This window comes from Athene cunicularia (genome assembly GCF_003259725.1).
Source record: "Athene cunicularia isolate RWA chromosome 2 unlocalized genomic scaffold, athCun1 chr2_part1, whole genome shotgun sequence".
Lineage (NCBI taxonomy): Eukaryota > Metazoa > Chordata > Aves > Strigiformes > Strigidae > Athene > Athene cunicularia.
In genome coordinates, this window is record NW_020799095.1 from 27751213 (window position 1) to 27778734 (window position 27522).

Sequence of the window (27522 nt, forward strand, 5' to 3'; positions counted from 1 at the left end):
GGGGGGGCGGGCTCGGGGATGTCACCGTCCTTCGTAGTAAAACGCGGAAAAGGTGGGAGTGTGTCTCCCAACGCAGTCTGGGGCTCTTGGCATCGGTGTCTCAGTACTATGTATTTTATACCAATTTCCGCAGTAATTCACCAGCATTAACCGAATAATGCGTAAATTAATTTTTCAGGTAGGAGGTAAGGTGGTAAATGCAGGCACAATCGTCATTCTCGGCGTACCATAAATCTTTCACTAGATATTCCTTCATTGAAAGGGACTCCTGTCATGCAGAGCCCTGTTAAGTACATGGCTCAGCTGCAGGAAGCGCATCTGAGATTTTAAATAACACTGCACCCATGAAAACAAGAGCAAAGCCTGGTTGCATCCCTTGTGCGATGAACACAAGAATTACGGATCCACTAGCAGAATGGGTAGGATGAAAAATGGCAAAAACGAGCAGGTGAAGATGAGAATATGGGAGCGAAGCTCATCAGTGAGGATGGTGGCCACAGTTCTGGCAAAGCCCCACTCAGCCAGGCCAGCCTCACCCAGCGTGTGCAATCTGCTAATTTCCCAAGGCCAAAAGGGACATTTCTCAACAGCAAAATCATCTATCTAGACTTGTATAAACCTGCTCTTTTTCCTTTGGGGTAGTAGCAGGAGGTTGGTGGTGTTGCAAGAAAGCCGGTATAAATGTTAGCTTAATTTCTGCTATGGTTTCTAGATGTTTTAGAAATTTGCTGGCAAGAGAAGAGGAAAAAGAAGTCTAATTGGTTTGAAGTCTTGCAGTGTCATTCTGGACACAGCTAGTTATGGCAGGCTCCTGCTTTTACTGAAGATACGTGATCTCAAAAATCTTGATAGATACAGCATATTAAATGCAAACTCTTGAATAAAAATGTTAAAAGCAGGATAAATAATTATATTAATAAATTACACTGAATAAATAAAAAAAATAAATGGAATCAAAAGCTAAATCTAATTGCAGAAGGTATTAGATAAGTGGGTGATCAAATGGTCTACGAAACTCAACATTTTGTGAAGGTTAAGACACTCTGGGAGAGACTGTCTGTGTGAATACATGAAGTCCTGTAAATTAAATAGTACCTTTGATAAAGGGATCTTTGAACCATTGTGGATATTCTCTGAAAACGTTTTGAGTTCACAAAATGTCAAATATTTTAAATTATTAGGATACATTTGAGAACGAAACAGAAAACATCACTATGTTAACAAGTAAATCTGTCGAGCATCCACAGTGGATATTATTGTGGTCACCAGATTTTCATAAAAATAGTAATTTTTTTTAAAAAATACAGAAAATGTTAGTTGAGTGATACAATGTAGAGTATAGTCTCTTTGTATGGAAACTGACAACATATTAAGATTCTTCAGTTTGGAATCAAAATAGGTGAGCAGTTCTGTAACAGAATGATAAAATCATTTTGGTCTGAGTTTCTGATTGACTTACTTTAAATACTCCCATGCTCCTGAAAGCACTCTTGGAGTCCATGCGAATGTTACAATGCATGTTTAAGCATATGCTTATGTTTTTTCCTCAGCTGGGAAATAGAAATGCATAGGTACACATTTCTGTAAGATATTTGTTTGGTAGACTATAGTACTGAAGAAGGGAAAATGAATTATTTTCCTTACTTAAAAACAGTCCATAAAATTTAAAAGCTGTTTGAAACCAACATGTACTTCTGTGTTGAGAGCTGTGCAAATAGGTAATATGAAGACAATTCTGAAGGAGGTTGTGGTTAATAAGAAGTTGGACAGTCTGCCAGAATTTTAAAAAAATCTGTCATTGCTAATAGAAATACCCTTTACTAACACGTCGTAAATGCTGCAAGTTATTGTTAGGGAATATTAATTAAAATAGGGCTTGCAAAATCTATAAAGTATTTTCAATTCTTTTGGTTTCTCTAATCAAATACAGTTTAGGTTGACTAATAGTCATCTTATTTAGCTTGTTTGATGTTAATTTATTTCGTTTCTTCGAAACTCATAGGGCCAAGCTGTGAAAGTATCCTGTGGTCATCAACCTATATTTTTGAGCTGGATGGAAATCAGGCATCGAGGACACAAGGGTGAAAATATTGCTGAGATTAACAGACAGTTAGCAGAGAAACTTGGCATTACAGATGGAGAACAGGTTTGAAATACAGCCTTTTTTTTCTTATTTAAATAAAGAGTATATTGCAAGATACCTGAGAAGGTAGTAATTTACAAGTTAGCTATGACCTTCTTGTTTCATGTATTTAGACAGTTACTTCATTTATATCTGCTCATAAATAATGTTATGATAGGCTTGTAGGTAGGTCTTTGTAGCATTAGAGCCGCCATCTACAGTGCCATTAATTTTAGAAAAATTCCTTTTTAAGCAATTAAACTATTTAGGAATTATCTCTTGGGAATATTTTCCCTGAGTTCGTATTGTTTTAAGGTAATTGTTAACACTGCATATTTCTTCTTGTTTGACTTATTTAGGGTTTAAACTTTAATTCATTTTTTTCTCCCTTCACCATATGTGCCCATGTGTCCTCTCTGAATGTGTGTTTAAATTGACCTCTTACTCTTGGACTCTGTGTTAAACTTCTTGTAAACGATTATTCCACTGGACAGAAGTTGAAGAGGTCCCCAAGAGGCAGGCAGAACTTTCTGACGTGGGACTATTAAAATCTCAACATCCAAAGCTTGTTTCTTTTTATATTAATAGTTAAGAGATTTAAACAAACTAGAATAGAAAAGTATTACGACACACATTATTGTGTAATATATTCATATATGTCTATTCTCTCATTCGGAAAATTTTATTCAGCAAAATAGAAGACATCAAAGTGTGGCTCAAAGCAGTGTATTATCTTACCTTGTTTACTTTATTAGTATATTTTCTCTAAAAATGTTGTATCTATTTGCAGAACTTTACTAGTTCAGTGGCAAGGTAACTACTCTTTTTAATTCTACCAACTAATGGCCTTCAACAGAAGAACAATTGACAAAGGAAGCCTAAGAAAACCTCACCCAGTGTTGCCTGGAAATAATCATCTGTACAATCAAATAAATTAATAATTATGTAGTTTTGTCATTGTTTTGGATTCAGGAATTGCATGTTTCTGTATTTGATAATAATATGCTCTTTACCATGTTGGGGAAAAGTTATTTCTCTCAACTTTTGCTTCAAACTGAGGACCTAGATTAATTTAAAATCAATTGTTACTTTTATAAAAACTGACCTGAAATTAATCTCTTGTAGGACAGGTAACTAGTTTTATATCAAGAAAAAATTAATTTAAGTTTTTTTAAAAATTTATTACATGATACTGTTTGAGAATTGTTACTTTCTGTCCAGTGGAACCTTTGGTAAAAAATTACTTTTGAAATACATGTTTAATGCTTTCTGAAAAGCCTAAGCCACAATAGTTTTTATCATTCCTCCTGATACACAGGACCTTAAAACTGCTTGTGGAAGCGGGGCTGCTTCCTGTGAAACCATTTATAAAGAAACTGGTTTTACCTTTGTATTGTACTTTTTCCTCATTTGTTCAGCTGTTTCTGCTTTATCTAAATTTGTGCACAACCCAGTGAATTTTTCAGCATTCCAAAGCCCAGAACATCTAAAAATAAAAATTAAAAAGTTCAGATATGTTTATGTGGTCATGCGTTGAAAATTAATTGTTTGTTATCAGCTGATAAAGCTCTTGATGTTTTTCACATTCACTTCCATTCATGGTTTGCTGAAGTCCCCAAACATGCCCAATACAATCCCCTTCCAATCTGTTTAATATCCATCTCCTGCTTACAAATTACCTAATGTCATTAAGAAGACGTATGTTCAAAACAGTGAAAATGTATCATGAAGATGTCAGTTTTCTAGTTGAATTAAAGATGGAGCTTTTATGTTTAAAAATAAGAAGTTGAATATTTTGAAATGGTGTTACTTTTGCCAGGTATTTCTTGAACCCTGTTCCCACGTCTCCTCCTGCCAGCAAGTAGAAGTGGAACCACTCTCAGCAGATGATTGGGAAATTCTGGTAATAACACTCTTCCCACCGTTCACGTCCTTTTCTTACAGATGACAGATTCTGACAGAAGCAGTTTTTTGCACAATGCCCCATTCTTTTCAGCCTCTAAGGAAATACTAAATGTCGTGGGGTTTAATTGTATTTCGTAATTCAAGTGGTATATTAGAAAAAGACATAGAATTTTTATCTTCAAACAAATGTTAAAAATATATGTGGTGTGTAATTTATGATACCATTTTACCCCAGGAACTGCATGCTTCCTCTCTTGAAAAACATCTTCTCGACCAGATTCGAATAGTGTTTCCAGAAGCCATCTTTCCTGTATGGGTTGAACAGCACACTCATGTTTACATCAAAATCGGTAAGCAACGGTGAAGGCTATTGTGGCACCCTGAGTAAGCTGTTTTGCAAGAGTGGATGCATTCACTGACCTGCTTTGTTCACACGCAGGTACACTTACGCCAGCAGCCTCCTATGGGAAATTAGAACCGTGCACGGAGCTTCTGATATGCCCCAAAACACGTGAACTTGAGGAAAATATCACCAGCACGCCTTCCACAGAAAGTGACATCTTGCTCAAAAATTTTGTGAAAAATAACATGGAGCAAGAAGAAACAGTAAAGGATCCTTTTGCCAAACAACCTTACTTAAAGCCAGGAGTCCTTGAACAGAGTAAGGCTGGTGCAGATGTAATGTTTGGCTCAAATGTTCTCCCAAATATATGGAATCTCATAGGGAGCATTTTCTCTCACACATCTGAGCAGAAACAAAAGACTTTGTGTGATAAAGATGAAGTGAGCACCTTCAAAGACAAGCTGCTGAACTTAATTCACATGGATTCCATTTTTAGAGTGTGTCAGTCCCAGCCACCCAGCGTACAGAATGCATCTGCCAGTCATGCATTTCTGAAATGCAATGCCATTCATGTTTTCCCATGGAATTTAGAATTTATTGATTTGGATCCAAATCCTGTAGTATCTTATGGGAAAATTAATGAGCTGCTTTCCCCAAGACAGCGTCATCAAGAAGCAAAGCAAAATCTGCCATTTGAAAAGCAAAAGCATTTGACTAGTACGCAAGACAAAAATAATTCTAATTCTAATAGCAGTCAAGCATCCAGTGAGGGATCTGTTGTTCAAATCATTTGGAATGGATTTGAAGACCTAAAGAGTGTCATAGAGTATGGCCACAGTGGGGAAGCCCTACATGTTGGAAGAGTTTGGGTCAGTTTGAGCACGCTATCTTTTGGGCTTTTTATTGGATAATATTTTCTATTAGATAATTGTGGAGCTGGCTAATTATCATGCAGTTTTGGGATATAGACTTTGTGTTAAGCTCTCAAGTAGAGTATACTAGAATCAAATAATATTTACTAGAGCTGTGCTTTGCTAAGCCATCTCATGCTGGACTACATTACCATCATCCTCCAAGATGTATGGTGTCCTCTGGGTTTCTGCATCCTCAGCATTTTTTCACCAAATGAGGAAAATTCTTCAGTGTTTCTGTAGGGAATTTATACTTCCTTCAAAATCTGTTGGTAGCCATTATATTAATAAGAATGTGAAAGTATCTACTTATGTACATTCACTACTGCATAATGAGATTCTTTTCATCAGTTACCACTTTAAAATGTGCTTTTGACTTCAGGTGTCATCAGACTGTAAAGTAATGGGATCACATATCCTAGTGCTACGTGATGTTTACAAGTGCTTTTATATACTCTTTAAAATAAATCTTTAAAACCATAATGTCATATAACTAGCTTTTATATAATTTAAACTATTTCAGTTTTTATATACTATTTTGTAAGGTGCCACAAGTCCTGGTGGGCAGACACAGACATTTCAGCTTGTTCTGATAGAACTACAGCCTGCTTATGTTCTTTCTTTCCTGGAAGCACATGTGGGATCAACAAAAACAGATAAAATGCACTCCAAATCATTACACAACTCACCGTTCTCTTTATTTTTTTAATTGAGAGTGAGACCAAGAGCTGGCAGTGGTCTTTACCACTAAATCTTTTAAAAGACATAATTTTCCAAATGCCAGCAACCATATAGTCTTTTGGACTTAACAGGCATTTATGAGTTGTTTTCAATTTGGATATACATTTAAAATAATGTAGAATATTTGAAAAGTAGTTTCCTTTTTAAAAGGGCAAACTGACTACTACTATTTAGGGAGTCTGGATTTTTTTCCCTCTGTGCTGCAGAGGCACTTACTTCTGATCTGTATAATAGCCTATTTATCTTTACCTGCCCATGTAAAATTAATTTTAATCAGCGAATAAAAAGTAGAGGTTTTGTTTTTATCCTATACTAAAAGCATTCTTACAATGTTCTGAGAATTCCTCCTAATTCTTTTTCAACTTTTGGGTTTTATTTAAGGAAGTTAGTAGGTAATCAGCTATAGTGAGCAGTTTCACATATAGGATAAAAGGTGATTAGAAATGTGCAGGAGAGAACATGATTTAGATGCCACCACCCATTTTATGGTTTCCTTCTTAATTCTCTTGCAGATTACATAATGAATAAACAGATGGATGATCAAATGTAGAGGTTCTGTTAGTGACAAAGAAACTGATGTTTTGCTATATAGGCAATGTTATAACTATTTTACTTTCTGATATTTCATTTTTCTTTGCTTTTATTTTAAATATTTCAGATTCCAGATGGTCTGAGAAAAAAACTACATATTGAAATACATTCAACAGTCCGAATTAAGTCAGTTGAATCTGTTCCTAAAATTCCCGTATCTCTTAGACTGCAACCCAAACAGAACTTAGTGAGTTGATATTCTTGGTCATGTATTTGTTCTTATATTGGAAAAGTGATAATGTTGCTTTAGTCAAGGCTGGGCTTTTCTTCAATGTTTATTTGTCTTAATTTGTTAGATGATAATTTGGAAGTTGTCTGTCATTTATGACACCGTTCCAAAGAAATTTATTTTTAATTAATTCCTTGCTTTTTCTTTTTACTATATAAGTCATTTAAATTAAGAAGATGTTATGACTCACTTAAACAAGGCTTACCTAGTAATACTATTTTGTATTTTGATCAGTGATACCACAAACATCAATCCCTTGAATTTTGTTTTGCTCTTGGTAAGTATTTCAAATAGTTTAGCATGTTATCTGTAGCAATTTCTTATTTAAAGGATCTGGCAGAGGTTATAGAGGGTAGAGGAAATAGAACTTCTGAATTTTAACTCCTAGTTCCCCAAAGCTATTAGAGGAATGCCATATAGTACCTTTTAAATCATAGGGTCTTCCATTATTTCTCAAATTGTGAAAACTTCTGATGTCTTCCTTACTAAAAATTATGTTGACATCATGAAGAAGAAATAGCATTGGTATGGAAAAGATGCATTTTGTGTTTAATTAGATCTCAAGCCTAAAAATTTCCCCTCAAAATAGCAACAATAATCAATAATAATTTTGCATCAGACCTTCATCTGCAGTACATTAATACTGGTTCCAACATAGCAAATTTTAAGTTTTAGTACTATAAAAACAAAACCAAGAAATAATCATTAGAGGAAATACCTGTTTCAAGTGTTCTGGGAGAAGACATGTTTATACTCTTCAAACATTGCAGTGCCCAGTGGATTTCCTGAGACATATAATTGCGGTAAAATTTTTACAATTTTTTTATGTGCTGTTTAGGTTTTTAGTTCCTTATAATGCTGATATTTTTTTCCCTATATGCTAAAGATTTAATTTTCAAGAGTTATATCATTGAACCCCTCTGTTTTTCTGTAAGTGAGACATATCCAGTCTTCTGAGTGAGGATATGTGACAGTAAGAACATATTTTGTACCAGTTCTCACAGTTTGTCAGATGAGCTTTGAAATGACGTATTTCTTTATAACATACCATATGCCTGTTTCTGTACGACACTGGACTGATTGGTCCCCATGTTAGCTGCCCCTCAAAACTTTAAATACAGCACTTCATGTCATGGCAGAGCTTATGTATGGTTTGTTCTTTATCCCCAGTACTCTAGTTTCTCTACCTACAGAGAAAGGGTTGAATTCTTTTTTTTTTTTTTTATGTTGGAGTTAAGAGCATTCTGTCAGTAATTTACTAAAATTGTACAGTGTGGGAAAGAAGTCGTCTTCTCCTTTTCCATAATCCAGGGGAGTCTGTGCCTTTCAGTATGCCACTGTACAAAGTAGTTATGTATGCTTTTACATGTTTTAAATACAGATTTCTCCCTTTCTAATTCAGTTGAGGTTTTTTTAGTTCTTGGAACAAACCAGACAAAGACAGTAAGAAATATGACAGTAACTTTAATTTTTATTTCTGAACACTGCTTCCACAATCTCGGTTGATTCCCCCTTTTTTGGACAGGAATTATGCTTCTGTGATTAGGAACTCAGCCAAGGTATATGCGATGTAGACTGAATTTCTTTAACTACTCAGTTTGTCTAGGTGATCTGGGGTAAGTTGTTTGACCTCTTTGTGTGCTTGTTGAAGTTTGGTGGTGGTGCCCCTGATCTAATTGAGCCCAGGCTTCTTTGTGTAGGAATCAGAGTACACAGAGAAGAGAGGGATGTAGCGAGCACCCAAACTAAGGGACAGGTCAATACTGATGCATATCTTGGGTGCTTTTTCAAACCTGAGTAGTGCTCTTGGATCTGGCAATTCAGATAAGTAAAAGAAGAATAAAAGCTTTTCCTTGCCCTCACATCAGTGTTCCAAAGATAAAAACTGTAGAGGTCGTGGAAGATTCAGCTGTTGCTGTAGCAAGGGCTAGACAGATGCTTTCCATAGAGCAGTTGATAGAAATGATGTTTGTTGGCAAAATGTTACTTTCTGTCTAAATAAAACTGTTATATCTTCTTCCATCTCTCTGCTACCGTAAGAGAAACAAATGCCTTGTGCGTAGGAAGAAAACAGTTTTACTTAATAACACCTTGGTTTGCATAATTTCCCTCTTTCTTTTTTCCTGTTTAGCATAAAGATATACATGAAGATGATGTTAAATCTGCTTTCAGTTCTTGGCTGCGGGATTCTGCTACTGATCATCTCCCGTGGGTAATGACAAGCACAGACTGTATACATCTGTCTGTTAAAGAAAGTAAGGATAATACTGTCCTGTGCTATAACTGTCTTAACTGTCCATTATGGAATTTACTTAGGCAATATGCTATTTAATCTCCATATACAGCATTTGGCATAAGAGATACTTCTTACCCTAAAACTGTAAGCATTAATTATTCTGTAATAATGATTAACCTTTTTTATTCTTTCATTTTGGATTATATTGTAGTAATTCAGAATACACTAGTCTGTTTCATGTTGTGAGGAATAAAAACTGACTTTATTTGGAATTTTAATAGTTGTTCCTTGGGTTTCTACAGGAACAGAGGAGTTTTTCCTTAGCGTAGTGCATCCTACGCATATTGAAGAAAATAAGTCTGAGAATATTTTTATGCTGAGTCCCAGTTTGCTGCAAAAGACCAATATACAAGTAAATATCACATAGTATCAGGTATCAAGTAATTTAAATTGTTATATTTGATTAAAAATATATTTCATTTTATATATAATGTATTTTGGTTTCCCTTTTAAAATAGGTAACGACAGCTGGTTCCTTAAATTCATTAAATATCTGTATTCTTTATATGTTATTTATAGCCTCAGCATTGGTGAGATTATGAGCATGTCACACTAGTTACTGAATTTCATAGTCTATAATTCTGAGAAAAATCAATTAGAGCAGAAGAGACTCAGTACTGTCCAAGTTCGAACATACTATCCTTATACTTAGTTGTTCTTTCCCTTAATGCCTAAGCCACTGTAAAATCACTTCACAGTGTATCTTGCAGGAATGGTACCTTGTTCTGTCAAAGATGAGACATATTCCCCAGTCAAACCTACCAAGCACACACTGCCTTCTTGTTTACATAGTTTATGTGCATCTGTTTCTTCAGTCTCCTTTTTCAGGAGAATAAATATTTCCATTTACTTTTACTGTTTTCATTAATAATTCTGGTTGAACCAGTGCCTATGACTCCACATTTATGCTTATGGGAGTGGGATAACATTTTTTTGTTTTTAAACTGATACAGTTAAATTTTAGCAGAGAAATAAGGTGTCCTGTTTTGACTATTTAGAATAGATATTTTCCTGCAAAATTTAGGATTCCTATTCAGAAAGAAGTAAAACAAGACCTTTATTTCTATTGGTAGTAGAGAAGTACAAGAAGACTTCTACAAGTTGTGCTAGTGACTGGTACTAAAATGAAAAGGTGAAATGCATTTCTTAATAGCAGTGTCAGCATCTCCTACCAGCCCATCCTTATCTGTGAACCTCTCTGTTAGCCCTGTTTGCCTGCACAGCTTTCCATACTAGCTCCCGACTGAGCTAGACTGAAAAATTCATGTGGGTGAAAAAGCCAGGTGTTTTGTCAGGTTACTTTTCACCCAGATCAGACTCCTGATCTAATTCACTATCTTGCCTCAAGTAGTTACTGGTAGGGAGAGAGATGATGAGCCTCACAGTCTGGTATAAAGAGCACTTGGCCTAACATCTAATCACAGGTTGTTACATTACTGTAAACATTGAATTGTGTTTTGGAAATAGTTGTATCCCATTTTAACAATGCAGCTTTCTTCCAAGGGCAGTAAGCTTCAGCAAAGCATACATGTAACATTTTCTTTACACAGTTCCAAAAATGGCTAGTCACTTCTATATCCTTCTTCTGTAGTTATATTTAATGCAAAGTACTAACTCTTTCCTTTCTTTTAGGTTCTTTTACATCCTGTAACTGGAACAGCTGACGATGACAGCCAGCCACCTATGTGTGACACAGACAGGAACCATACTTACCACAAACTAAATGATTTAGGGTGAGACGTTTTCATAGTAGAAAACCTGGGAGGGAATGGGAATTTTAAAAAAATAATATTGGTGGAAATGCAGATTTTTCGAAAACTAAGCCAGATCTAAAAAAACTTCTACGTCTTTTGGCTTGTGTCAGGTTCAGACCTTATCCTAGTGTATGTAGATGTTTAATTTTGTCCTCTGAATAGTCTTACTGCAGTGAATAGAAAACTTGATGTGACTGAAGGTACTCGCATACTGACAAGTTCACTATGTCTGACAGTAGAACTGCTTAAGTTTCAGAAGAAATACTGATAGTTGAATAGCTCTTGGTGTACTAAGTAGTGTGAAACAGACCTCTATGTAGCAGTAAGGGATACTAGGGCTGTTTAGGCTGAGGTTTCCAAATGAAGCAAAACTTACGTTGCAGTCTGTCTGTCAACCCTTAACTTAAACCTGTTTACTTGTTTAACTACATTTAATAGCATGGGTCTCAAAGAAACTTATTTCCTACAAGTTTTATCAGAATTGTCAGCTGAGGAGAGAAATGCAGAGTGGTGTCTCCACTGGTAAAATGAGCAATGTAAGCTCAACAGCTGCTTGGTTAACCTGCTAGGTGGTCAGTGGCAGAGGTGTAGTCTGGAACTAGCCATAGGACATGCTAGATTTTTCCCAGCAAATAAGTAATATGTAAAGCTGTGATTAGGAGTATGAGGGAAGACAGTGGTGCTGTGTAGTAAGCAAACTTGAAGTAGGGATGGGGCAGAGAAGATATGAGGGACTTGGAGTATTGTGGTAGTATGCTATCAGCATGGTGAAAGGCAGTGAGGATGTTAATGAAGCATTGTGAAAAGCAACTGAGCATATTATTATTGAAGAGGGAATGGGAACTACTATGAGGGTAGTGTGGTAGGGATGGGATGTTGTAGGATAGCGATGTTAGAAACCAGGATTCATTTGTTTATTCCATTTTTCATGGAAAAACACTTTTTGTTTAAAGTTGAAATACAAAACTGACAACCTTGCTGTTTGTGGACCTGAAAGGCTTTGTGTCTTGAAAGTCACAAAGATTTAGAACCAGTGAAGGATAAGGATGTCTTCAAATGATCTATGTGTTATTTTATTTTGAAAAGGCTGAGAATTTTTCTGACCCAGGCTCCATTGTTTTACCAATTTGTTACATTTTTAGTAGGTTGTTACTCAGACACTCAAATAGATGAAGCCCCAGAAGATGGTTAGCTTTTGTCTTCTGTGACCTACCTCATGGAGTATAATGACTGGATGACCCTTCCATTGTGGGGGTGTTCTGCAGTGTCTGTCTGTGGCCCCTGTGTCACCACTGCAGAATAAAGGATCTTCAGATTGAATTGTCTTTAGCTTTTTCTTGAAAACATGAAGTACATCACAACGTGTCAGCATTGAAACTTCACCGTGCTGCAAGCTATTACTGTTTACATTGTGTGTACTGATGATACTCTAGGCCATTTAATGTTTTATTTGCTTTGCAGAGGAGTGGAAAAATTAGGAACATCTGCCTTTGAACACGTAAGTCACAGTCTTCTGGGGCGTCCTTTATCTCAGAAGCTGGCTGCTGTTGCTGCGGGACTGCGAAGTGGAGGGGTGCTTCTCACAGGAGGAAAGGTACACACTTTGCTACTCTCTATTTGCAAACCCTCCCAGATTGTCTTCCATAGTTACAAAACTGTTTTCATTAGGTTTTTTTGATACCATGCAAATTCCAAAAAATTAAAGAACAAGCTGGAAAACAAAAAAAGCATTTAACTGAAGAGAGTTAATTCAGTAAAACAGTATATATTTGTATACAGATTTTGTGCACACTTCATCAATACATATTCAGATTTCATGTATATATAATGTAGATTTTAAGGATTGCAACCAGTGCCATTTCAATTTGTTCCCTTAGGGGATTAATCTACTTTATTTTTATACTATAAGAAACGCTTCTTTTCGCTGAAATATTTGCATGAAAATAAGAATATAATATTTTCTCCTGTGTTCTAACATAAAATGGTAGTGGAGTTGGATACTCTTATTTTCCCATTGGCGTTTATGGTGATCCATTTAATACCATATTCTACTGAAAATAAAAGGTGTCTTAACATGAACTCAGTGGAATCACAACACTACCCTTAGTGGACGTATCCACACTGAAATTGTTGATACTTCTTTCTGTCTAGGGCTTTGGTCTCTACCAAATGATATAAAGACAGACCATGTATCTACTTTCGGTGAGGAATAAAACCAGTGTGCATACAGCTTTCCCAGCTTGTTAACTGGTGTATACTCTGACAAAAACTCCTAGTTCTGTCAATTTACATTAGCTCGCATTTATTTTTGTAGGGAAGTGGAAAGTCAGCATTATCAAAGGCCATCTGCAGAGAAGCGTTCGATAGACTGGATGCCCATGTGGAAGTAATCGATTGTAAAGCTTTAAGAGGTATGATAATTTTTTTTTTTTACTCTTAAATGTTTGCTGTATGATGAAGCATAATTACAAAGTCACTATATTTAGTCTGAATCATTTTTTCTAGTATTATTACAGCTTTTGCAAGGATATTTGATGCCTTGCAATGAGCATCTTTAACAGTCTGATGAAAATACAGCTGCCGTAAGCTTATTTCACACTTCTATGAGTTTCTGTCCCATGTACCACCACCAAATTCAAACAATGCTTGCTGTACTTATTTCTGATTGTTACAAAATAGGAAGAAGTTGCAAGTTGAACTGTTTTTTTCAGCTGTGCTAGCTGGAGCGTTACATTAAAAAATTACAAGTGTTACACTGAAAAAGTACAAGTGTTAAAGGATACCTGTATTAATCAGTGGAAAAAATGACACAGGCACCAAAGAAGGATCAAACAACCAGCTGAAACCTGATTTATGATGGCATATATACTTAACCTAGTGTATGTTGGCAGTAGTCATCTAACACTCATGATTATGAGTGATGATGATGATGAGATGAATCCTTAGGTTTTGTGAGTTCAAAATAAGTATTTTGCAGCAAAGATGTAAGAAGACAAAAAAGGCTTTTTTTGTTACAGAGCCCTTACATTGCATGGCTGTACTATTTTTTCTGAAGTCCCTACTAAGCTCCTTGCTCCAGAGAAAAAGGGAAAGATTGATAAAGAGCAAGGTCCTTTGCTCTGAAAAATTCTTCCAATTGCAGGATTCTTTACTAGCTAATTTAGAGTGCTGCTGATACTGTTCTGTTTTAAACTGTCTAGAAATTAGACCTGTAGGCTTCTATAGTGGTTAGTGAAAGATGATGAATTTCATTTTAGGACAGGTGGATCCTTCTAGTACTTTTTTTGGTAGAAGGTATGGACTCTTTTTCTTCACTGACTATTGACTCTGGTTTAATCTTGGTACCTGGATTTATAGGAGTGAAGTTAAGCTACACAAATCAAAACATTGTAGTATTATATGAACAAGATGTAGTCAGTTTGATGATTTTTTTCCTGATATGTTTTGTCATTAAAATTGTGTTTCTGTTTTAGGAAAAAGATTAGCAAACATAAGGAAAAGTGTGGAAGAAGCTTTTTTAGAGGCAGCATGGAGACAACCATCCATTCTTTTGATGGATGATCTTGATCACATTGTTGGAGTACCTTCTACACCAGAGCATGAGAACAGCCCTGAAATGATTCAAAGCAATAGACTTGCTTATGGTAATACTGTGCTACCTGTGTTTGGATAAAAACATAATGCATCTTGGAATTTCTTGCACCTCAGTTGTACTGTCCTACATGGACGGATCTGTCTGTATCATTGCCTCTGGACTGTGTGTTATTCCATGGCAGGGATTCACAAATTACGACTTTGTAGACCATTTGTGGACCACTAGCTGAATCAAAACGGTCCCCTCAGAGCTTGGAGTAGTCATTGCCAATGGTACATGCACCACCACTGCTGATAGCAATGGCTGTTGTCGGTACCACTGCCAGTGGCAGATGCTTCTCAGTTCCTTTTTATTTTTCTCATGCACTCAAATAGGTTGCAATTGCTTGCAAATTACAGATGAATCTTTAACTGATAATTACTTATAAGATCAATATTATAATTGACATATCAAAATTGATCACATTTTCCATAATTATTATTTATAATTACAGAGATACATAAATTTGATACTTATCAGTGTTCAGAACCAACTTCTTTTAGATGAGTACTAACTTCTTTATCATCCTACTTGGGATACTTTGTAGAACAACTGTTTTACAATGTAACAATCCATAGATTTTAAAAATAAGATTATCAATTGTAGTTTGACATCCTGTATACAGTTTCCTTTTATTACTTAAAATCTAGTCAGTGATAAGTTGCAAAATAAAATTAAATTTAAATGATGAAGATTAATATCATTTTTTTTTAGCTGTATTCACCTCTGTTCATGTATCTTCCATTTCTTACCTCAGTTTGAGGGAGTTACTGTAATTTTTTATTAAATTACTTCTGAAGGTCAGAAAATTGTACCATAATTTATTTTTTTAAAATGTGCACTTAAGTTACTTGAAGAATTGTTCATGTTTCTTATTATTTACAGGTATAATGGATACAACAGAATTTTAGAGTTTTAAATATAACTCCATCAGGATCTACCTTGCATCCATAATTTCTTTGACTTTCATACATTATTTTTTCCTAGATTGGTTATTTTCTAGGCTTAGTATCTGTTTTTATTCTTGCAACTTTCCCTTTTTTGTTTGTATGGAGGGAAGAATAATTCTAGAACAGCGATCATAGCACACATAAAAAAAATCCCTGTTTAATATCCTGTGATAGACATTATCAGAGATGTTACAAATTTAGCTTTTAAAGAGCACTTCTGATGGAATTTTATTAACGGAAGGTACTGTCCTAGGAAAAAAAAAAACAACACAACTATACATCTTTTATTTTTTTAATTTAGAAAAAGCCTCTAAACATGGGAATAAAACAGATATAGAATAAGATGTTATATTTTGTGTGTCCTAATGCTGATCTCCAGTATAGCAGAAATTACTGTTATGCAATGCAGAATCTTTTGTTATTTTGCAATTCATGGAGAAATGTCTTCTGTGTTTAGTTTTGAAAGATCTGATAAAAGAAGTTATTTCCATGGGAAGTTTGATTGCATTAATTGCCACAAGTCAGTCTGAACACTCTCTACATCCTTCCCTGGTTTCAGCTCAAGGAACTCACATATTTCAGTGCTTCAAATGTATCCATTCTCCAGATCAGGTAAATTCAGGTAAAATGGTTAAAATGTTGTTTGCCTTCCCAGCAGCCTCAAATATAGTACTGGAACAGCTGCAAAAATAGTAGGTTACACCCAAAGATGACAAAAAAATCTGGAAACATTAGAAGTTCTTTCAAGATACTTAAATACCTCAGAACTTACTCTGTCATTATAAAGTTTAAAAAACCAAAAGTAATCCAGTGAAAACTCCCAGTTGGCCCCACTCTCCTTATCTTCAGTGGTGAGAGAAGGATGTGTTCAGAGGACATTCAGTTCCATGTAAAACGAGTCAGGTTGTCTAACATAGGTGAGATACGCATGTCTCCTTGTTACCTGCAAGGGGATTCTAGAGAAGCAGCTTTGAAGAAACATGTAAGTCACTACAGTTAGAGAAATGAGATTAAATTTATTCACTCCTTGCAGGAATAAGTATGCTCCTAGAATGTGTATTTTTTAAATGTTATTAAAACTAAATGTTAATTTTATGTGAGAGTTTTGAGTTAGTTTTCTGTATTAATTATATCCCTCTACTTTTTGAATATAGTCCATTTTGAAAAGTAAAATGGATAGAGGGAAGAATAAACAGTATAACTTCATTGCAGGAGAAAGCAGACACTGTACTTGTGCATGCCCTAATGACATGACAATATGGCAACTGTATTTAACAGGAGGTGTTCCTGCCTGCTTGTCTTGCATCACAGGCTAGCTATTAAAAGTCACTGAGGAGGGGATCCTGTGTTAGATACAGTGTAACTTTCTCCCACTTCCTGCAAGTCTGCTTTTTTAATTTTTAATACTAATGCATGAATAAGCATGAGGCATCACTGGAAACGTCAGGATCTCAAAAGACACCAAATGATCTGATGTGTTTTAGCTAATGCGATATATATAATCTCAAATATATTCTGCTTATATCAGCAAAATGAAAGAAGTTCCTTTTCCTGTAAAACAGAAAAAATGGGTGTAAAACAGTAGAATCTGTGGGGTGGAGGGTTGTTTCATTATTATTGCTGGATTTTAAGATAGCTGTGGAAAGATAAACGTTTGTAGTTATATAATGGGTGGATTTATTGAAATTGATCTAAAGAGCTAACTTTTATTTATATTCAAGCCTGCTCAGATTTTGTCATATGAAGGTTTGGTGATGTCTAAATATTTAAGGAAATTATAGTGACTTTTATGTATTTACTTTCTGAATTTCTGAAATCTATATTAATATTAAACTCAGTATACACTTGCTGCACAATTCTATTTTTCAGAAGCAAAGATGTGAAATCCTGTATTCAATAATAAAAAAGAAATTGAATTCTGATATAAAGAAGTTCTCTGATCTGGACCTCCAGTGTCTTGCAAAGGAAACGGAAGGTTTTGTTGCTAGAGATTTTACTATGCTGGTTGATCGTGCCATTCATGCCTGTGTTTCCAACCAGAATGCTTTTCAAAGTGGTGGTATGTTGACAACAAAATCTCTTCTTTCATAGTCTTACTTCTGTTATCGAGAACCGGTGAAATAATACAGAAATAAAAAGCCGGGGTTAAAATGTATTTAGTTGCTATATAATCGTGAGAAATTTGTTACTGGTAGGCTGTGTTTGGTTTTTTTTTGTTCAGGACTGTTTTGTTTTGTTGGTTTTTTTCTTTAAGCAGAATTGAATCTCTCAACTACAGATTTTCAGAAAGCTCTAAAAGATTTTACTCCATTAGCTCTGAGAAATGTCAACCTTCATAAACCTAAAGACATTGGCTGGGACAGGATTGGTGGCTTAAAAGATGTGAAGCAAATACTTATGGATACCATCATGTTACCTGCAAAGGTACCCAGTTCTTTTAAATTAGTTGCTTGAATTGTGTATATAATATTAGTAGGGGAAGAATTATTTTTAAGGTGTGACATGGTATTTGACAAAAAGACAACAGGTATGATTTTAAGCTACTTTTGTAGTTTCCCAGCCTTCAGCTGTCTTCAGCTACTGGAAGACTTTTTCTCCTTCCCCTTCCTTCTTCCAAATACTAAAGGCAATGGCTTGTGCATTTCTAAAGATCAAGTGTTGCTCTAGACTACTGCAGTATTGCTAACATCATCTTTGCTATGCTCTGTGTGGCAGGGTTTATTATTAGACTTTGTAAAGATAACGTTTCCAGCTGCCTTCTGCAGTGCTTTTGCTAGAGAAGTATTCTCTTTTGGATGAATGCAAATCCATCAATTCCCCTTTATTTTACTGTGGCCTTTCTGCCTTGCTTGCTTAAAACTTCCAGCACTGACATAAGCCATCCATTTCAGTCTTCCAACGAAATGACTGAACAGTTTTCTGTATAATGGACCAACACTTTTACTGTATACTTACATAATTTAATCATATCAGTTAATAATTAAAATAGGAATTTAGAAGTGCCAACATGGACATTATAAAGCTCTAGTCTATCCCTATTCTGTCCTGTTTCCTCTTAGTAGAAAATGCCACTTGTTTGTATTTTAAGTATCTATGAAACCTAGGAACCCACTTGAGCCCCAGGTAAACTAACAAGAGTCCAGATGAGCTCTTGTGATAATAATGTGGATAAAATAAATTAGACACATTCCATTGAGACAAAAATCAACACTAATCAGTGATGTTACAGTACACTGCAGAATAATTACATATTTTAGAATATGTCTTGTTGAAATTCTTTTCCAGTATCCAGAATTATTTGCAAACCTGCCCTTACGACAGAGATCAGGAGTCTTGCTGTATGGAGCACCTGGAACAGGAAAAACACTATTAGCAGGAGTAGTTGCTCGAGAGAGTGGAATGAATTTCATCAGCATCAAGGTAGCAAGAGTTTGAAGATTAATTGATTCATTTTATTAATTGAATGAAATAGTTTAACAATACCTGGAAGTATGTGCTTGTGAGGTCATAACACCAAAGTAAGAAACTCACATTTAAAATTCAGTATGTCTCTGGATATCCCACCATCTGACCTCTGGAACTTCAGAGTTGTATTACTGAGATGATTTTTTTTTTCATAATTATTTATTAATCAAAATTACAAAATTTAATGAGATGTTCTTAGTTTCTCATGTTTTATAACAAGAGCCTGGATTTTGCTTCCACCAGACAATGAAATTGAGCAATGCATTTTAAACATATTTTCAAAATATGTATAAGCTGTTGCTTGTGCTACCATCACACATGTTCTGTTATAGTAGAAAAATGGAAATTATTACTTTAAAGTAAGTTGGAATCCTTAAAAGATTCTTTTGGCTTATCTAGACATCTCAGCTCTTCTATTCAGAGATACCATTCTTGGTTACAAGAAAATTCACTCTGGTATATAAAATCTATGCTGACATTATTTGCACATCCAAACTAAGAAACATATCATGAAAGTTCTTTTCTGATGGTTTTTTTTTTTAGGGACCAGAGCTGCTCAGCAAATACATTGGAGCAAGTGAGCAAGCAGTTCGAGATATCTTTAACAGGTTGGCTTTGTAAAGATTGGTCAGGTTATCAGTGAATTTTATTGGTTGAACCTCCAGGAAATAATTTTGTTGTCCTAGGAGAGACATGGTGTCAGATCATAAAAGCATCTGAAATAATTAGTGATGCTGAATCTTGGCAAGTTCAACTTAACTATCATTATATAAGAACTGAGCATTTTAGCTCAGATCAGGAGTGCATTTTGGAAGCTGAACTGCCAGTTCTCCCCATTTACAGTGTGTTGATTCACATCACAGAACTGTCTTGGCAAACACATGCTGAATTCCTTTCAGATGACTCCAGGAGACAGCCGAGTGTGCTCCAACTAGTAATGAACACTCAGTACATAGGATCATACTAGACTTGGTATTGAGGTCCTTAGTGCCAGTTGTTTTAACAAATCTGTCCTTACTGACCCTCAGTGTTCACTAACATAAACCATATCCTGCATAGCCTTTGCTTCTTGTGTAGTTTACAGCGTAGGCAGTCTTTGTGTTAGTTGTACATAAGCCAAGACTTCGTCTGCAGTGATTGGATTTTAGAGCTTTCATGTATATTAACACAACAGTTGAGTACTTCAGAAATTATAAAGTGAGTGAAAGGTGTGTCATAAAAATGAGCAGTGATTCCATTGCAATCCAATTCTTCAGAACCTCTTAATTTCTACAGAAAACAGATTTTCTCATCTATCATTAAACATAACTGTTCTCTGAAGCAAAAAGCAATTAATATTTCTAAGCAGTTTTACCTGTGACCTAAACTTAAACAGAATTTAAGTATTGTCTTTTTTTTTACCTTTTAGAGCTCAGGCAGCTAAGCCTTGTATCATTTTCTTCGATGAGTTTGATTCTATTGCTCCTCGCCGAGGCCATGACAACACAGGAGTTACTGACCGAGTAGTTAACCAACTGTTGACTCAGCTAGATGGTGTGGAAGGCTTACAAGGTAGTAATTCATCTGTGTGCTCCTTTTTATGCAAAAGTTTAGCAGATGTTAATGATATTTTTCTGCACTTTCCTAAGGGGTTTATGTGCTAGCTGCTACTAGTCGCCCAGACTTGATTGACCCTGCTTTGTTAAGGCCAGGTCGGCTGGATAAGTGCCTGTATTGTCCACCTCCTGATCAGGTGAGGAAACAAAACGTTTTACATGAGAGGCAAGTTAAAAAAAAAAAATCAAACTAACGGACTTTATTCTCCTTTTCTTTATAATTAGTGGCATTTCAAACCTCAACAGTGAATTTCATTGCCCAGCTCCAGTTACACAACCGTATAAATTCACTGATTTTAGTGTCAGTGTGTGTGTTTGCTTAAAACTGGGGAAAGACAAGGCTGTTTACCACAATCTCCAGGATCGAATCATGTTCCTGTGGATATAGCTGATTTAAAAAAATAAAGTAAAGAAAGAAACTAGTCTGCAGAAAGAAATTGGATGCCGGGTAGTGTTTATCATGTTCTGCATCTTATCATCAGTCTGGTGGATCTGCCATTTGCTTGAAGTGATGAACTATAGCTATTCCCAACACAACTCTTGAATTATCTGCAGTTTTCAGAGCAGTTCTATTCCAAATTCAGTTGATCCCCACTATTCTTTACTCACATTTAATTTAGAATATTCAAGTTCTTTTTAAGTCAGATCTGTCAATAATAAGGAAAGGAACAATTCCCATTGATTAGTGGGTTTTGGATCAGGCCTTTGAGGCTGTACAATATGTATCTTTGATTCCCCATTTTATGAGAAAAAAATAGTGTTCATTTTCAGATTGGTTGGCACATTTAACAAACACCACATCATTTAATTCTCAAACACACATGAAGAAGATGATCCTGTGCCTTAAGAATACAGATATATACTCCCTTTTTTTTTTTTTTTTTTGGTAAACTTCTGGTTTAGAGTATGATCATTCAGGAGGTAAACAGAAGTTTTTCACTCTCATCATACTTCTCTTTGCAAAAGGACATATAAGTAGCAGAGTTCACTTTCATATTTTTAAATATTTCATATATAAATAAATTCCAGATATTGATATTTAGAGAAAGATATTTTTCAGTATACTACATTTCATACAGTTTCTCTTAGACTCTTTAAGAAATGTAACAAAATGTATGCCTGTATTTTAAAGATTGATTACTGTACAGTATGTTTTATATGTACTATTATTAGGGTAGTATCTTCTAAAAAAGATCCTCCTTCAGATAGGAAGTTGCTTGTAACAGGGCCAAAGGCACTACCTAGCAATCAGGACAAGGTTGCTTTACTGACATTTTTTTTTCCCCTTTTACAGAATTCACGCTGTGAAATCTTAAAAGCTCTCAGTCATTCCCTGTCCTTGGCAAACGATGTGGACTTTCAGGATTTGGCTGCAAAAACAGAATGGTTCACAGGGGCTGACCTAAAAGCGTTATTGTACAATGCCCAATTAGAGGCAATCCATGCTAATTTAGGTTCAGGTTTAACACAGGTAAATAAAACTCATACAAAAGAAATCTCTTTTCTTTTTATTTTGACATGGATATGTTTGAAAGAGTTAATTTTATCCTTTTTTTTTTCCAAAATTATTTTTAATAAGGTTTAGTTTTCCTATATTTGTATACAGAGGATTAAAATCTTAACATGTTTGCAGAAAAAGGCAAGAACAACGTAAAACAATTAGTTTAAATACTTCTTAAACCCCTTTTTTTTCCATTTTATGATAGGTGTTTAATGTTAAATAGATTTATGTAAGCCAAATCTGTTTATCATTGTTATGAGAAATGACTGACAGATTAGTAGGAAGGATCCCACTCAGAGTTTCTTAAGAGTATCTAGCAAATTCAGTTTTGAGGTGGCACATTTTGGATGATGGAGGAAGCAAGGAATTGATGGGTTTGATGGGTTTTGTTGAGTTGTTCCAGCAGACTGTGATCAAAGGTCAGGAGAGAAGAGAGAGGATGGTGATATCTGAAGTAGCCTGGTCTGATTCATCTTCCAGGCACGCGCTAATACGTGCACTTCCAAGGTCCAGGATCCCACCCATAAATGACTGACAGGTTCTTTCCTCTTTTAGCCTCTATTCAGCTACCTCTCTTCACATTTCTAATGCCTGTCGTATGGTTCGAGCTGGAGAGGGTCAGGCATGGGTTCCACTGCTTAGAGGTTGAAGGGAAGGGTTGGGACAGGGATGCAAAAGCAAAGAGACCTTTTGGGTTCTTTATGTCCCAGCTGTTACCAAGGGATGGGGCTCTGAGGATGCACCTCTTAGTATTGGGAGGGATCTCCAGCATATCTTCCCTAACAATCTCTTCACTTGCAGCATCAGTAAGTAAGTAGTTGTAAGGATACCCGATGATTATCTGTCAGTAGAGGAGGTTGTTGTCTAAGGCAGTGGTCTCCAGAGTAGTGTGCAACCACCCCTGGTGGTGCACAAGACAGACCATTGAGGGTGCAGGAAAAAGACACTAAAACTTCAAAAGTACATGTATATAAATTAAAAATAAATAAATATGCATATATTTGGTGGAGTGCACTCAGAAATTTTTTGGTGTACAATCAAAAAGGTTTGCAGACACCAGTATAAAGCAACAACTGTGATTTCCACTTCAGCATGTAAAATGTGTTGCCTATGGCTGAAGAGGAGTACAGCAATAAGGCACTGTAGAAGTAGACTCACCACAATCTCCTAGAGCACTTTACATGAGATACTGAAATGCTTGGAGGAAATGCTTGAGACAGAAGTGATACACAGAACTGTACATGAAGTTTCCTGACACTTGCTGTTAGACTGAGACAGTTCAAAGCAAACAAATAAAACCTTAAAATTTTATCAAATTATTTTTCTAGCATGAAGACAGAAAATTCTGCTTAAAGGCATTGGATTTTTTTAGCGAAATATGTGGAAATGTACACCCAGAGAAAGATTACTAGAATCAAATGTAAATTGATACTTTAATTTGCACTGTGTATGATTTTTTTAAATGTATTTCAGATTACAATTAGTTACGAGTTAACACTTCTAATGTTCTATTCTGTTCTTTGTCACAGGATTTTGGTTCTAGTTCTGATAGTGACTTCAGTCTCTCTTCCATGGTTTTTCTAAACCACAGCAGTGGCTCAGATGATTCAGCAACAGATGGAGAAGCAGGGCTAGAGCAGTCTCTTATTTCTTTAGACATGTCTGACTTGCTTCCTGAAGATCCAAGGTCCAATATGTATCGTCTTTATTTTGGAAGCTCTTATGAATCAGAGCTGGGAAACGGAACTCCTTCAGAACTGGTAAATTACTTGCTTAATATTTTGAATTTTCTAAATATTTTCAGTTGTGAAGCAGAAAAACTGAACTAGGCAAATGGTATGGTTTTATAATTACAGTTATGTCTGCTTTGTCCTTTAAACTGTCTTCATCCGATACCTTGTGGTCCATGATGGGAAAGAATATGAAAAGATATTATCTGGCAAAATACAATATGGACTTCTCTGCAACTTTGCAGGACTTTAAAATCAAAATCCAAAAACACTGCTTCATACCTTATAATCAGGCAAACTACATTCATACTAGATCTTACTGTCTGGTCTAATGGCTTGTTACGTTCCAACGTTTATTACTAAAACAGTTTTTGACTTTTTGGTGGTGATTTATATTTTAACTCCGTTTTATTACTAAACAATGACCATCCAGCTTTCAAAAAGTAAGTAATACTTTTTGAACTGTTGGATGAGGGAAAAGCAGTGGATATTGTTGACCTGGATTTTCAAAAAGCATTCTACACAGTTCCCCATAGAATTCTCATAGTAAAACTGGCTGCTCATGGCCTGGATGAGTGAACAGTCTGCTGGGTCAAGCACTGGCTGGATGGACGGTCCCAGGGAGTGGTGGTCAATGGAGCTAGATCCAGCTGGCAGCCAGTCACAGTGGTGTTCCTCAGGGCTCGGTGTTGGGACCATTTCTGTTCAACACCTTTATTGATGATCTTGATAAGGACATAGAGTATATTATCAGTAAGTTCGCAGATGACACCAAGGTACGCAGGAGTGTTGAGTTGCATGAGGATAGGGAGGCTCTACAGAGAGACTTGAGAGTTTGCGTGTGATCCATGGGAATTCATTTTCAAGATGTGTTGTAGAACTGTTACTATAATAGTCATCAAAGTTGTTAGACTCGTTTTCAAAACTGTCTTGCATTTATTCTTAAAGCCAAAAACAACTTACTTTGACATTGGAGAACTAATTACTGACTGCTACACTGCTTTTGTATGTTTTATCTTGCATTATAGATGGCAGTGTTCAATTAATGTATCTTTAGAGACTTCAATTTTCCTCTCACTGTGAAAGCTTTTCAGCAAGGCTACAAGGACTTTGATCTCTTAAAGCTGTTGAATTTGAAAGTTGCATATTTTATTAAGTGCACAGAGAGTTTGGAGGTGATGAATATTTACATTATGAATCATTCCAAAGTTAACTACAAAAACTTGCTCAGGTTTCAGAATGACTGATTTTCATCCATAAATAAAACAATGGACTTAGTAGACCATTATTCTTTTTGAGGTAGGCCATTGCAAAAATATTTAGATTTTTTCCAAACATGAAACACTTCGTTTTCAAATTTATACTTTTCCCAACACATCTTGGCAAATTAACCTAAACCTTTCTGTTCAAAAAGTTATGTATGTGATAGATTTTTAAGAGAAAGTACACTTTTTACCAGTGGAAGCAAGCTTATACTGAATTGTAGGCTAAATCTTAATGGTGGAGTTGCTTTTTTTGGATCCATAATGAGTTAATGTATTTCTTCTTGTGGTCAATTTAGAGCTCTTTGTGTTTGTCTGGACCAAGCTCCATAACCCATGATTTTACCAGCGTGACTCAGAGAGATGCAGCATTGTCACAACCTCCAGTGCTTAGAACAACTTCTCAGGAAGACTCCCTGGAAAATAACCAGGAGCAGCAAATAGAGCACCTGAGGACAGAAATCAGTGCTATTAAAGCCAATTACAGAAGCAAGAATGGAGTATGGCAGTTTTTTCGATATTTTAGTCTTAACACTTTTCTATTGTTTTCCCACACTTCTTGGTATTTCAATAAATAATTTCTGCGATAATATTAAATATAATGTAACAAAAATAGCAAAGATAAATGATACCTAGTTTGAGGAAAATAAGCCAGAGGTTAACATTCATAGAACTAAATAGTTATTTCTGTGTTATTAACATGGCGGGAGGGAAGTTGTGACTGTACTTACAGTGTCTGTATGTGTAATAATGAGGTTACAGAGTTACTGATATTCATGGCACTATGTTTCTGTGGTAATTTTTCATTGTCTGTTCATGGCTCTGTTTTCAAGGAGGACAGCACCTTTAATCAGTCAGTGCTTGCCAAGAACACTTTAATTATTACCCAGTCCCACCTGATGACTGCACTTGAGGGTATAAGACCATCCATTAGCCAAGATGACTGGAAGAATTTTACTGAACTGTAAGTATTACATTTTTTAGTTAATTAGGGAGATTTGGTCTCTTCACATTCCTTATTCATCAGGAACACAAAAGTAAGTTAATGTGGGAATCAGCAATAGAGTTGAATAGCTTCTGACAGCAGTTGTTTTCAGAAATATTAAATTGCATACTGGGAAGGAGAAGATATTTTACCAGTGCATTGCCTTTTATTGTTTTTATTAATGTCGGACCTAGAAGTTCTAATCATAAACCAGAAGACCCTTTTATTATGTTAAGAGCTATACCAGTACAAAGAGGCACCGATTCTCTAAGTTTTATAGCTAGGTCCTTCCTTCTCCCACTGAGTAGTTGCCCCTTGTATTTTCAAATTGCTGGGCTTTGGCTCTGTAGTGGTCTTTGTAGTTGCCGTGTTTGGGAAAAGGCAATAATCTGCAGAAGTATAAACATACTGAAAAGGAGAATGTGTCTCCTTCAACTTGGAAATGACCGGGGTGAAAAAGCTGGAAACTGGCATCGGGATGTTCTGTGATCTCATCCAGGAGTTCTTCTGACATGAAGATTGTTAAGGAATTGCCCTCCTCAGCCAATACACAAATAAGCAGGTCTTACAGCAGGGGAAAGAGAGAAGGAAGGGACAGGAAAGGCAGATCATGAGAGGTGCTTCCCAGGAGCCTATAGCACCCTCTCCACTTCTGTTCCTTGTCCCACCTTCCCCACCCTGCCCAAAAAATAAAAGGGAAGGGAAGGGGAGGGGAGGAGAAGAAGGGAAGAAGGGGAGAAGAAGAGAAGTGGGTCAGAGAGCTTTCTGAGTTGGGTTTGTGGATGAAAGCTCCAGGTCGCCAGGTCTGAGGAAACATGCACTCTTCATTTCCATAAAAATAAACAGCTGTAGTTCTGTGTTGCATTAATGTGTGTCTTAAGAGGCATATGCAAACAAGGGCATTTCATAAGACTTTGCTAATATCTTTTTCTGTTTCCAGGTACGATAATTTTCAGAATCCCAAGAAGAGGAAAGGACAAGTTGGCTCAACATTCCGACCAGGACAAAAAATGACTCTAGCATAGTAACTTGTATTTGCTTGTAATTGTTAAGCTGTAACTGGAAATGACAAATGTGATTAAATCAGATTATTTATATTCATACAGATTTATTAATGCAGCAGTTGAAGATAAGTTTCTTTTAGACTTAAATGCTTTAAAATTGTCACACTTTATTTTGAAGAAAATTGTCTTCCTTCAGATTGATATTAAATTTTTGAGAGAACATTGGTTGCATTCTGTCCAGTTTATCCCATAAAATTTTTAATTTTGCTTTTTATCAATATATTATAGTTGCCAAGACCTAACAGTTATTTCCTATCCTTGTTTATTTCCTCACCACAAATAGATTGTGTTTGAATAAACTGTAACATCTAATGGTGGAAATGTTTTTTAAAAACTCCATTAAGCCATTCTCTAATGGCTTTTGGAGGGCTTAGAGAAGGGTGGTACTTCATATGTGTATTGGTAGGCAACTAGGCTAGTATTTCCACAATAATTATTGGGGGG

At 35.7% G+C, this 27522-nt stretch overlaps 1 protein-coding gene across 1 annotated transcript; it reads left to right on the forward strand.

Annotated features, from left to right (window-relative positions):
- Positions 1 to 63: 63 nt before the first annotated feature.
- PEX1 (peroxisomal biogenesis factor 1) lies at positions 64 to 27402 on the forward strand. The gene is made up of 24 exons (XM_026843741.1): positions 64 to 178; positions 2003 to 2146; positions 3942 to 4025; positions 4263 to 4377; positions 4467 to 5239; positions 6681 to 6800; positions 8974 to 9097; positions 9381 to 9490; positions 10771 to 10871; positions 12354 to 12486; positions 13207 to 13303; positions 14366 to 14536; positions 15934 to 16088; positions 17346 to 17535; positions 17734 to 17900; positions 18762 to 18896; positions 19485 to 19549; positions 20350 to 20492; positions 20570 to 20673; positions 21831 to 22007; positions 23567 to 23797; positions 25329 to 25529; positions 25863 to 25993; positions 26955 to 27402. The coding sequence occupies exons 1-24, from the start codon at positions 158 to 160 to the stop codon at positions 27037 to 27039; spliced, it is 3777 nt and encodes a 1258-aa protein (XP_026699542.1). The 5' UTR covers positions 64 to 157; the 3' UTR covers positions 27040 to 27402.
- The last annotated feature ends 120 nt before the right edge of the window (positions 27403 to 27522 follow it).